General features: G+C 45.1%; 1 protein-coding gene across 5 annotated transcripts in view; it reads right to left on the reverse strand.

Moving 5' to 3' along the window:
* Positions 1–13,120, reverse strand: part of WNK3 (WNK lysine deficient protein kinase 3) — a 164,330-nt gene that overhangs the window by 16,968 nt on the left and 134,242 nt on the right. For 2 of the 5 annotated variants that reach the window (XM_008959220.5, XM_034950281.3), the window contains exon 22: positions 11,214–11,243. The exons of 2 other annotated variants lie outside the window; for them this stretch is intronic. In XM_008959220.5, coding sequence (XP_008957468.1) covers positions 11,214–11,243 — 30 coding nt within the window. Of the gene's footprint in view, positions 1–10,216; positions 10,658–11,213; positions 11,244–13,120 lie in introns of those variants that run through there. One more of the 5 variants, XM_055106663.2, reaches the window with a different exon arrangement.

The following is a 13,120-nucleotide window of genomic DNA, read 5'->3' on the forward strand; positions in this document are numbered from 1 at the left end:
AAAATTCCAGACTCTGAGGAGGAAAACATGTGTTCAGGATAAATCACATTATTTGTACCAACAAACCAGGCAAAGTGAACTATTTACCGGTTAGGGAACAGAGGGAAACCAAGTTCCCACATACCAGCCAAGGGCCAATCTTGCCAGCAGGCCTGTCTAAAGATAGCAGTCTCATGTCTGTTAGGTTGGCTCTATTCTGTACAGTTTACTACAATGCTCATATTATAAGTTAACTACACACATACATTGTGGATACCATTACATTGCAATACCATAATTAGCCAGGCGTGTTGGTGCGCACCTGTAATCCCAGCTACTTGGGAGGCTGAGGCAGGAGAATCACTTGAACCTGGGAGGCAGAAGTTGCAGTGGGCCGAGACCACACCACTGCACCCCAGCCTGGGTAACAGAGTGAGACTCTGTCTAAAAAATAAATAAATAAATAAATAAACAAACATAGCAATACCATGTATCAACTCATGTTTCCAACAAAACATGTATAATTGTGGGCAGGGAAGGATATATACGTGTTAAGCAGTGCTTTTTTTTTTTTTTTTTTTTTTTTTGAGATGGAGTCTTGCTCTGTCACCCAGGCTGGAGTGCAGTGGCGTGATCTCGGCTCACTGCAACCTCCACCTCCTGGATTTAAGCTATTCTCCTGCCTGAGCCTCCCAAGTAGGTGGGATTACAGGTGTCTGCCACCACGTCTGGCTAGTTTTTGTATTTTTAGTAGAGACAGGGTTTTGCCATGATGGCCAGGCTGGTCTCGAACTCCTAACCTCAGGTGATCTGCTCACCTCAGCCTCCCCAAGTGTTGGGATTACAAGCATGAGCCACCGCACCTGGCCAAGCACTGCTTCCTAAAATGGGTTCCCTGGTAAAATTGTTTTGGGAGATTTTGTATATTATTTCCTTCCTTGGACATTCTCAATTCATATTAGCACATTAAAGGACCTAAGAAATTCTACAGTGGAGAGACTGGTATTTATATTATTTAATACCACATTTCGCATTTGACCATGTAACACCTATTAACTCCCTGCTGACAACTTATGAAATGCTGTGCTAAGGCCAACAAATGTGTCCACCAATCTTGGCCAAATGGGAAAAAGATGAAATGTCAGCAAGTTTTGAAAGAGCACTATTGGAGCTAGAAATATGAAATCACCTGTTCCTGTGAGAGGCAATAAGGTAACAAAACTACTGGAAGGTACATGTGGAGCATCCTGTCTTTGTGAACTTGGCCTCCATGAGTTATAAAAAGAAAAAGAAAATGAAGATAATTTAGTTCCTACTTAAGAAGACATGATCATTTTTATATTAAATCTGGTTCGAGGGCCTGACATAGTGGCTCACGCCTGTAATCCCAATGACTCTGGAGGCAGAGGTGGGAGGATTGCTTGAGGTCAGGAGTTTGAAATCAGCCTGGGCAACATAGCAAGACCCCATCTCTACAAAAAAATATTTTAAAAAAGATTAGCCAGGCACAGTGGCACACACCTATAGTCCTGGCTACTTGGGAGGCTGAGGCAGGAGGATTGCTTGAGCCCAAGAGTTTGAAGTTACAGTGAGCTATGACTGAGCCACTGTACTCTAGCCTGGGTGACAAAGCAAGACCCTGTCTCTAAAAAATAAATAGATAAATAACAAAGTCTGGCTTGGAACCCATCTAAATATTTTAATAAATAAGTTAATTTAACAGAAGTACAATAATCAGATACTCTCCTTCCTGCCTACTGAAAAAAAATAATTTCTGGCTTCCAGTATGACAGAGTGAGGACGTTAAGAAACCTCCCTCAAAAGGAATCCTAAAATTGGACAAAATTCAAAAACAAGCACTTTAGTACTCCAGAATTTGTCCTAAGGAATACAACAAAATCAGAAGCATTTATTCGTGAAAACTACTGAACTTTTCAGGTAAGAACTGTGCAATCTGTGGTGTTTTTGCACAAGGCTGTTCCCATCACCCCCACCCAGCTCTGTTGCCCAGCAAAGTGGGGCATTCTGAGAAAACAGTAAGTTTGGCTGCTGTTGCTGCTACCATAGGGGATTCACTTGATTTAGAACTTTAGAAGCAGGTACTCCATTAGCCTGAGGTTAACAGGGAGATCTGAGAAGTGAGATAGCCATAGGGACTTGATAAATTCTCCACGTCAGGCTGAGCGTGGTGGCTCACACCTGTAATCCCAGCACTTTGGGAGGCCAAGGCAGGTGGATCACCTGAGGTCAGGAATTCAAGACCAGCCTGGCCAACATGGTGAAATCCTGTCTCTACTAAAAATAGAAAAATTAGCCAGGTGTGGTGATGCGTGCCTGTAATCCAAGCTACTCGGGAGACTGAGGTGGGAGGATCGCTTGAACCTGGGAGGCAGAGGTTGCAGTGAGTCAAGATCATGCCACTGCGCTCCAGCCTTGGGAACTGAGCTAGACTCTGTCTCAAAAAAAAAAAAAAAATCTCCACATATCTCAGACTGACTGGATGTTCTCTAACCATAATGATTTTAAAGTACAAAAATAAGAGATAATGAGCGGTGGCACACACCTGTAATCCCAGCACTTTGGGAGGCTGAGGCGGGAGGATCACAAGGTCAGGAAATCAAGACAAGCCTGGCCAATATGGTGAAACATCGTCTCTACTAAAAATACAAAAATTAGCCGGGCGTGGTGGCGGGCGCCTGTAGCCCCAGCTACTCGGAAGGCTGATGCAAGAGAATCGCTTGAGCCCGGGAGGCGGAGGTAGCAGTGAGCCAAGATTGCGCCCCTGCACTCCAGCCTGGGTGACAGGACGAGACTCTGCCTCAAAAAAAAAGAGACAATGAGAAAAATCTCCAAACTCTTCAAAATTAAACAACACACTACCAATAATCCATGGATAAAAGAGGAAGTCTCAAGGGAAATTAGAAAACATTTAGAACTTAAAAAAAAAAAAAAGAAAATATAGGGCCGGGTGCGGGGGCTTACGCCTGTAATCCCAGCACTTTGCGAGGCTGAGGTGGGCGGATCATGAGGTCAGGAGATCGAGACCATCCTGGCTAACACAGTGAAATGCCGTCTCTACTAAAAATACAAAAAATTAGCCGAGCATGGTGGTGGGCGCCTGCAGTCCCAGCTACTCGGGAGGCTGAGGCAGGAGAATGTCGTGAAACCGGGAGGCAGAGCTTGCAGTGAATGGAGATCACGCTACTGCACTCCAGCCTGTGGGACAGAGCGAGACTCCGTCTCAAGAACAACAACAACAAAGAAAATATAATATATCAAAACCTAGGGAATACTGGAGTACAAAGAATAAACTTCAATGTATGCAAAGGTAAGAAAAAAATCATTTAGGAGGTCATGAGATCCCAGGATAGAATGTATTTGTCAAAATGCACAGAAAAGGCACAAAGAATGAACCTTAATATATGCAAGTTTAAAAAGCAATTTAGGAGGTCAGGGAATCCCAGAAGGGAATGTAGAATTTGACGAAAGCATCTAATCATATTGAAAATGTATGAAGCAACCTCATATAAGCGGGTAAAAGAACAGATGCTGAACTATATATAACTTTGGAAATGAGTGGCACCTGTAATACTGAAGGCAAAAGAAACTGTACATAAGCATTGTATTCTACTTTATAAAAGTGTTTCCCACTAGGGTTTGGGTTAAAATTCTGAAACTACGATACTTGTACACTGGAATTAAACAAGTAAATGGCCGGAGGATGGTGGGAGCCAGGTTTCTCACTTCTGGAGTGGGAGGTTACAGATAAGCAAATAGATAAGTCGATAAGGGCAGAATGATCCATGTGGTAATGGATTAGAGTTGGAGACATCAATATGAATGCAAATTTACCTTAATATAAATACAGATGATTACATACAGAAATATTCATAGGTAGGGATATGTGTGTGTATATATATGTTAGTATACACATGTATAGTTCCTTATCAGCTAAGAGGGCCTAGAAGCAATGATACCTCAAGCACTCAAATCTTGGTTTCTTTTTTGTGAAAAAGGGTCTCACTCCGTCACCCAGGATGGAGTGCAGTGGTGCAATAACAATAACTGTTCACTGAAGTCTCAACCTCCCAGGATCAAGCAATCCTCCTACCTCAGCCTCCTGCGTAGCTGGGACTACAGGTGTGCGCTACCATGACTGGCTAATTTTTTTAAAAATTTTTTTGTAGATATGGGGTGTCACTATGTTGCCAGGGGTGGTCTTGAAATCCTGGGCTCAAGTAATCCTGCTGCCTCGGCCTCCCAAATGATTTTAAAGGACAAAAATAAGAGATAATGAGCGGTGGCTCACACCTGTAATCCCAGCACTTTGGGAGGCTGAGGTGGGCGCATCACAAGGTCAGAAGATCAAGACCAGCCTGGTCAACATGGTGAAACCGAGTCTCTACTAAAAATACAAAAAATTAGCTGGGCGAAGTGGTGGGCGCCTGTAATCTCTGCTACTCGGGAGGCTGAGGCAGGAGAATCGCTTGAAACCGGGAGGTGGAGGTTGCAGTGAGCCGAGATCGCGCCACTGCACTCCAGCCAGGGCGACAGAGTGAGACTCCGTCTCAAAAAAAAAAAAAAAAAAAAAAAAAAGAAACTAGGGGAAAAAAATGATCAAAATAACCACAAGGCATGTAGAAGGCAGAAAATAATAAAGAGCAGAAATCCATAAAATTTAAAATGGGAAAACAGTAGAGAAAAACATCAATAAAAGCAAATACTGGATCTTTGTAAAGATAAAATTGATAAGCTTCTATCAAGAATCACAAAGAAAAAAAGAGAAGACAAATTAAATATCAGGAATGAAAGGTGATGTCATTCCCCAGATATTAAATATAATGTTCATATTATCCGTAAACACAAAAATTCAACAGCATAGACAAAATGGAACAAGGCCCCCCCCAAAACCACAAACTACCGAAACTCACCCAACATGAAATACGTAATCTAAATAATCCTGTAACTACTATTGAAGAGTTTGATTTATTTTTGAAAAAAAAATTTTTTTTTGAGATGGAGTCTCACTCTGTCACCCAGGCTGGAGGGCAGTGGCACAATCTCAGCTCACTGCAACCTCCACGTCCTGGGTTCAAGCCCTTCTCCTGTCTCAGCCTCCCTGGTAGCTGGGATTACAGGCGCGTGCCACCACTACCACACCTGGCTAATTTTTGTATTTTTAGTAGACACGGGGTTTTGCCATGTTGGCCAGGCTGGTCTCAAACTCCTGACCTCAAATGATCCTCCCGCCTTGGCCTCCCAAAGTGCTGGGATTACAGCTGTGAGCCACCGCGCCTGGCCAAAAGTTTGAAAAGTTAAAAACCTCCCAAAAAAGAAATCTCTGAGCCCAGATGGTTTCATTGGAAAAATTTCCCAGACATTTAAAGAAGAAATAATACTAACTCAAGACAAACTCTTCAGCAAATAGAAAAGGAAGGAGAAGATGGACTTCTAAAAATGCAGAATAAGGGCCTGGGTAAACTTTCTTGTATTCAAAAACAATAAAAATATAGGCAAAACAACTAGAACCAACCACCCCTGACAATTATCCAAAGCCATAGAATAAAACTAAAAACCTCTATGAAAGACAAACTATGGAAACTACTGGCATCTGTGACACTTTGACTTGGGGCAATTCTCATTCCCCCTTGTTCCCCAGCTCAGCGTTGTGGTAGCCAACAAACAGCAGCACTGCAGACAACGGAGCAATCATACCTCTTTTTGAGCTCCCTTAAAAACACCATCTCCAGGCTGGGCGCGGTGGCTCACGCCTGTAATCCCAGCACTTTGGGAGGCCGAGGTGGGCGGATCACGAGGTCAGGAGATCGAGACCATCCTGGTTAACACGGTGAGACCCCTGTCTCTACTAAAAATACAAAAAATTAGCCGGGCGTGGTGGCGGGCGCCTGTAGTCCCAGCTACTCAGGAGGCCGAGGCAGGAAAATGGCGTGAACCCGGGAGGCGGAGCTTGCAGTGAGCCAAGATCACGCCACTACGTGGTGGTGGGCGCCTGTAGTCCCAGTTACTTGGGAGGCTGAGGCAGGAGAATGGTGTGAACCCGGGAGGCGGAGCTTGCAGTGAGCTGAGACTGTGCCAGTGCACTGCAGCCTGGGAGACAGAGCCAGACTCCGTCTCCAAAAAAAAAAAAAAAAAACACCATCTCCAGTGCACAGTCAATATTTTGCAGCACCCTGGAGCTCTCCCTCTCTCTCCCTCTTTGCACGGTCTCCCTCTGATGCCCAGCCGAGGCTGGACTGTACTGTCGCCATCTCGGCTCACTGCAACCTCCCTGCCTGATTCTCCTGCCTCAGCCTGCCGAGTGCCTGGGATTGCAGGCGCACGCCGCCACGCCTGACTGGTTTTCGTATTTTTTGGTGGAGACTGGGTTTCCCTGCGTTGGCCGGGCTGGTCTCCAGCTCCTGACAGCAAGTGATCTGCCAGCCTCGGCCTCCCGAGGTGCCGGGACTGCAGACGGAGTCTCGCTCACTCAGTGCTCAATGGTGCCCAGGCTGGAGTGCAGTGACGTGATCTCGGCTCGCTACAACCTCCACCTCCCAGCCGCCTGCCTTGGTCTCCCAAAGTGCCAAGATTGCAGTCTCTGCCCGGCCACCACCCCGTCTGGGAAGTGAGGAGCGTCTCTGCCTGGCCGCCCATCGTCTGGGACGTGAGGAGCCCCTCTGCCTGGCTACCCAGTCTGGAAAGTGAGGAGCGTCTCTGCCCGGCCGCCATCCCATCTAGGAAGTGAGGAGCGCCTCTTCCCGGCTGCCATCCCATCTAGGAAGTGAGGAGCGTCTCTGCCCAGCCGCCCATCGTCTGAGATGTGGGGAGCGCCTCTGCCCCGCCGCCCCGTCTGGGATGTGAGGAGCACCTCTACCCGGCCGCGACCCCGTCTGGGAGGTGAGGAGCGTCTCTGCCCAGCCGCCCCGTCTGAGAAGTGAGGAGACCCTCCGCCTGGCAACCGCCCCATATGAGAAGCGAGGAGCCCCTCCGCCCGGCAGCCACCCCATCTGGGAAGTGAGGAGCGTCTCTGCCCGGCAGCCACCCCATCTGGGAGGGAGGTGGGGGGTTCAGCCCACCGCCCGGCCAGCCGCCCCGTCCGGGAGGGAGGTGGGGGGGTCAGCCCCCCGCCTGGCCAGCCGCCCCGTCCGGGAGGTGAGGGGCGCCTCTGCCCGGCCGCCCCTACTGGGAAGTGAGGAGCCCCTCTGCCCGGCCAGCCGCCCGTCCGGGAGGGAGGTGGGGGGGTCAGCCCCCCGCCCGGCCAGCCGCCCCGTCCGGGAGGGAGGTGGGGGGGTCAGCCCCCCACCCGGCCAGCCGCCCCGTCTGGGAGGGAGGTGGGGGGGTCAGCCCCCCGCCCGGCCAGCCGCCCCGTCCGGGAGGGAGGTGGGGGGGTCAGCCCCCCGCCCGGCCAGCCGCACCGTCCGGGAGGGAGGTGGGGGGGGTCAGCCCCCCGCCCGGCCAGCCGCCCCATCCGGGAGGTGAGGGGCGCCTCTGCCCGGCCGCCCCTACTGGGAAGTGAGGAGCCCCTCTGCCCAGCCAGCCGCCCCGTCCGGGAGGGAGGTGGGGGGGTCAGCCCCCTGCCCGGCCAGCCGCCCCGTCCGGGAGGTGAGGGGCGCCTCTGCCCGGCCGCCCCTACTGGGAAGTGAGGATCCCCTCTGCCCGGCCAGCCGCCCCATCCGGGAAGGAGGTGGGGGGGTCAGCCCCCCGCCCAGCCAGCCGCCCCATCTGGGAGGGAGGTGGGGGGGTCAGCCCCCCGCCCGGCCAGCCGCCCCGTCCGGGAAGGAGGTGGGGGGGCCAGCCCCCCACCCGGCCAGCCGCCCCGTCCGGGAGGTGAGGGGCGCCTCTGCCCGACCGCCCCTACTGGGAAGTGAGGAGCCCCTCTGCCCGGCCAGCCACCCCGTCTGGGAGGGAGGTGGGGGGGTCAGCCCCCCGCCAGGCCAGCCGCCCCGTCCGGGAGGTGAGGGGCGCCTCTGCCCGGCCGCCCCTACTGGGAAGTGAGGAGCCCCTCTGCCCGGCCAGCCGCCCCGTCCGGGAAGGAGGTGGGGGGGTCAGCCCCCCGCCCGGCCAGCTGCCCCGTCCGGGAGGTGAGGGGCACCTCTGCCTGGCCGCCCCTACTGGGAAGTGAGGAGCCCCTTTGCCCAGCCACCACCCCGTCTGGGAGGTGTACCCAACAGCTCATTGAGAACGGGACATGATGACAATGGCGGTTTTGTGGAATAGAAAGGGGAGAAAGGCGGGGAAAGGATTGAGAAATCGGATGGTTGCCATGTCTGTGTAGAAAGAGGTAGACACGGGAGACTTTTCATTTTGTTCTGTACTAAGAAAAATTCTTCTGCCTTGTGATCCTGTTGATCGGTGACCCTATCCCCAACCCTGTGCTCTCTGAAACATGTGCTGTGTCCACTCAGGGTTAAATGGATTAAGGGTGGTGCAAGATGTGCTTTGTTAAACAGATGCTTGAAGGCAGCATGCTCGTTAAGAGTCATCACCACTCCCTAATCTCAAGTACCCAGGGACACAAACACTAAGGAAGGCCAGGCCACAGGGTCCTCTGCCTAGGAAAACCAGAGACCTTTGTTCACTTGTTTATCTGCTGACCCTCCCTCCACTATTGTCCTATGACCCTGCCAAATCCCCCTCTGTGAGAAACACCCAAGAATGATCAATAAAAAAAAATAAAAAAAAAAAAAAAAAAAAAAAAAGAACTAAATGTAGCCGGGTGCAGCGGCTCAGGCCTGTAATCCCAGCACTTTGGGAGGCCGAAGCGGGTGGAACACCTGAGGTCAGGAGTTCGAGATCAGCCTGGCCAACATGGGGAAACCCTGTCTCTACTAAAAATATAAAAATTAGCCAGGTGTGATGGCATGCACCTGTAGTCCCAGCTACTTAGGAGGCTGAGGCAGAAGAATCGCTTGAACCTGGCAGGTGGAGGTTACAGTGAGCTGAGATTGTGCCATGGCACTCCAGCCTGGGCGACGGGGTGAGACTCTGTCTCAAAAAAAAAAAAAAAAGAAGAAGAAGAAAAAAAAGAACTAAATGTAAGAGATTCACTATAAAACTCCTAGAAGAAAATATAGGAATAGGCCGGGCGCGGTGGCTCATGCCTGTAATCCCAGCACTTTGGGAGGCCAAAGTGGGCGGATCACCTGAGGTCAGGAGTTTGAGACCAGCCTGGCCAACATGGTGAAACCCCGTCTCTAGTAAAAATAAAAAATTAGTGGGGTGTGGTGGCACGCGCCTGTGTCCCAGCTACTCAGGAGGCTAAGGCAGGAGAATCGCTTGAACCTGGGAGGCGGAGGTTGCAGTGAGCCGAGATCACGCCACTGCACTCCAGCCTGGGCGACGGAGTGAGACTCTATCTCAAAACGAAACAAAACAAACAAACAAACAAAAGAAATTATAGGAATAAATCTTCATGACCTTAAGTTAGGCAATAGATTTTTTTTCTTTTTTCTCTTTCTTTTCAATTACTATAGAGTCAATGGTGAGCCAATGGAATTTTAGATATGACAGTAAAAGCACAAGTAACAAAAGAAAAGAAACAGATTAGATTTTAAAACCATTAAAAACTTTTTGTGCTTCAAAAGACACTATCAAGAAAGTGAAAAGATAATCTAAGAATAGGAGATGATTATTTGCAAAATCATATTCAGTAAGGCTCTAGTCCTTACTCACAACTCAACAATTTCTCTACATTCCCTCCAACACTTGCTACTGTCTTAAAAATTTTTTTTTCTTTTTTTCGCCTCATATGTCCTATGTCCTTGGGAATTGCCTTTTTAAATTTCAGCCATTTTAAGTGGGTGTAAAGTTGTATCTCATTGTGCCTTTGATTTACATTTCCTTAATAACTAATGTTACAGAACATCTTTTCATGTATTTATCAGTCATTCATATATCTTCTTTAGAAAAATGCCTATTTGAATATTTTGCCCATTTTAAAATTGGATTTTTGAATCTTCTATTGTTGAGTTGTTGAACCCTCATGTCCTGCTGTTATGACTGTAAAATGGTGCAGCTATTTTGGAAAAAAAGTCTGGTAATTCCTCAAAAGATTAAACATAGAGTTCCCATGTCATCTAGCAATTCCACTCCTACATATCTATCCAAGAGAAATGAAAACAAATGTCCACATAAAAATTTGAACACAACTGTTCATAGCAGCATTATTCGTAATAGCAAAAAAAATAGAAAACAACACAAATGTGTAATCACTGATGAATGAATAAAATGTGGCATATCCATACAATGGAGTATTATTTGGCAACAAAAAGAAATGAAGTACCAATACATGTTACAACACAGTTAAACTTTGTAAATATATGCTAAGTGAAAAAAGTCACAAAAGACCACATGATGTATGATTCCATTTACATGAACTGTCCAGAGTAGGCAAATCTTATTTTATTTTATTTATTTTATTTTATTTTTTTGAGACAGGTCTTGCTTGTTGCCCAGGCTGGAGTGTAATGGCGTGAACATGGATCACTGCAGCCTCAACCTCCTAGGCTTAAGCAATCCTCCTGTCTCAGCCTTCTGAGTAGCTGGGACTACAGGCATGCGCCACCATGCCTGGCTAATTTTATAGAGATGGGGTCTCACTTTGTTGCCCAGGCTGGTCTCAAACTCCTGGGCTCAAGCAATCCTCCTGCCTTGGCCTCCCAAAAAAGAGCAGGCAAATCTATAGAGACAAAAAATACTTTAGTGATTGATGAGGCTGGAGGATGGGGGAAGCGGGAATAAATGGGGGGGGGCTACTACTCATAGAAAAGGGGTTTCTTTTTGAGGTGATGAAAGTGTTCTAATGGATAAACATACATTTTAATATTATACAGCAATAAAAAATGAAGTACTGATACATGTTATAAAATGTTTGACTCCCAAAAACATTATAAGTAAAAGAAGCCAGTCACGAAACCACATATTATTGTGTAACTGTATTGATACAAAATGTTTCGGCATAGGCAAATCTATAGAAACAGAAAGCAGATTTGTGGTTGCCTGGGGCCTGTGGTTGGGGGTTTGGGGTAGAGGAGCTACAATGAGGGATGACTATGAATATGTACATGTTTCTTTGTGGAATGTTGAAAATATTCCAAAATCAAATTGTGGTAATAGCTGCACAAGTCTGTAAATTGTATAAGTTAAATGAGTGAACATTATGATATGTGAAATATCTCAATAAAACTGTAATTTTTTAAAAAAATTAAAAGTAAAGAAGCAAAAGAAATACTTACTTTCCAACTCATTTATAAGGCAGCTTTTCCCTGATATCAAACCAGAAAAAGATAGTATCAAAATTTTCAAAATATAAAACAAAAAGATGAAAACTGTAAACCAACATACTTATTGAACTTAAATTAATAAAGGGCATATACGAAAACTTACAGTTAACATTATAATTTATGGCAAAAGACAGAAGGCTTTCTCCTTGGAAGAACAAGGCAAGGATGTCCAATATAAAGTTTTAGCTAGTACAATAGTAAGAAGAAATAAAAGGCATAAAGATTAAAAAGGGAGAAACAAAAAAGTCTATATTCGCAGATGACATAATTGCTCACTCAAAAAATCCCAAAGAATCTATAAGAAAACTTCTAGAACAAATATGTTTAGCAAAATCTTCAGATGTAAGGTCGATACACAAAAATTAATCATATTTCTCTATCAATGTGTGATTGGAAACCCTGTAGAAATTAAATAAATCCTTAGGTATAAATAAATCGAAACACATATAGAATCTGTAAGCTGAAAACTATAAAAAGCAGATAAAACATATCTAAGAAGACCTGGAGAAATAAACTGTACACCAAACCCCCATGACATGCAATTTGCCTATATAACAAACCTGCATATGTACCCCTGAGCCTAAAATAAAAGTTAAAAAAAAAAAGACAAAAAAAAAGGAGAGATAGCCTACGTTTATTGATTGGAAGACTCAGCACAGTAAAAATGTCAATTCTCCCCAAAATTGATATATAGATTTAACATAATTCCAATCAAAATCACAGCAGGATTTTTTTTAGATATAGTCAAGCTGATTCTAAAATTTATATGAAAAGGAAGAGGAAATAGAGTAGCTAAAACAGTTTTGAAAAAAAACAAAGTTTCAGGAAACATAATACCTAATTTTAACAATAATAATTTTAAAAGTTGCTATAAAACTACAATAATCAAAATAGTGTGGTATTGGTGAAAGGACAGACACATAGATTAATTGGAACAGAATAAAGAGTCCAGAAAGAGATTGACACATATATGGCTAATTGATTTTTCAAAAAGGTACAAAAGCTATTCAATGGAGAAAGGACGGTCTCTTCCACAAATGGTAATGTAATAATTGAATATCAATATGCAAAAAAGAACCTCACCCAAAACCTCACACCTTATACAAAAAGTAATTCCAAATGTGTCATAAATCTAAATGTAAACATAAAACTATTAAACTTTTAGGAGAAAACATAGAGGAAAATCTTTGTGACCTGTGTTTAGCCAGAGTTCTTAAATATTACACCAAAATCACAATTTTTAAAAAAAATTTGATAAAGTATACTTTATTAAAATCACAAACTTTCGCTCTGCCAATGACACTGTTAAGAGAATGAAAAGACAAGCTATAGACTTGAATAATATATTTCTAAATCACATGTCTTACAAAGGATTTTTATCAAAAATACAGAAAAAACTCTCGAAAATCAACCATATGAAAACCAACAACCTAATTTTCTAAAATGACAAAAATTGTTGCCTTTGGGATAAACTGAGTAAAGGATACATAGGTACATAGCATCCCTCTGTATTATTTAACTGCATGTAAATCGACAATTATCTCAATGAAAATTTCAATTAAAAATAAAACAGGATACAAAAAAATAGCAAAAAACTTGAACAAACACTTTACCACAGAGGATATACAGATCACAAATAAGTGCAAGAAAAAAAATGCTCAACATCACTAACTATTATGGGAATGAAAATTATAATAAAATAACCACTTTATATCATCAAATACCTATTGGATTGGCTAAAAAAAGAATGCTAGTAATACCAAGTGCTGAAGAGCATCAGAAAAACTGGAAGTCTCGCACATTGCTGACAAAATGTAAAATGATACAGCTGCTTGGGAAAATGGTTTGTTAGTTTTTAA

Source organism: Pan paniscus, chromosome X (assembly GCF_029289425.2).
Source record: "Pan paniscus chromosome X, NHGRI_mPanPan1-v2.0_pri, whole genome shotgun sequence".
Classification (NCBI taxonomy): Eukaryota; Metazoa; Chordata; class Mammalia; order Primates; family Hominidae; genus Pan; species Pan paniscus.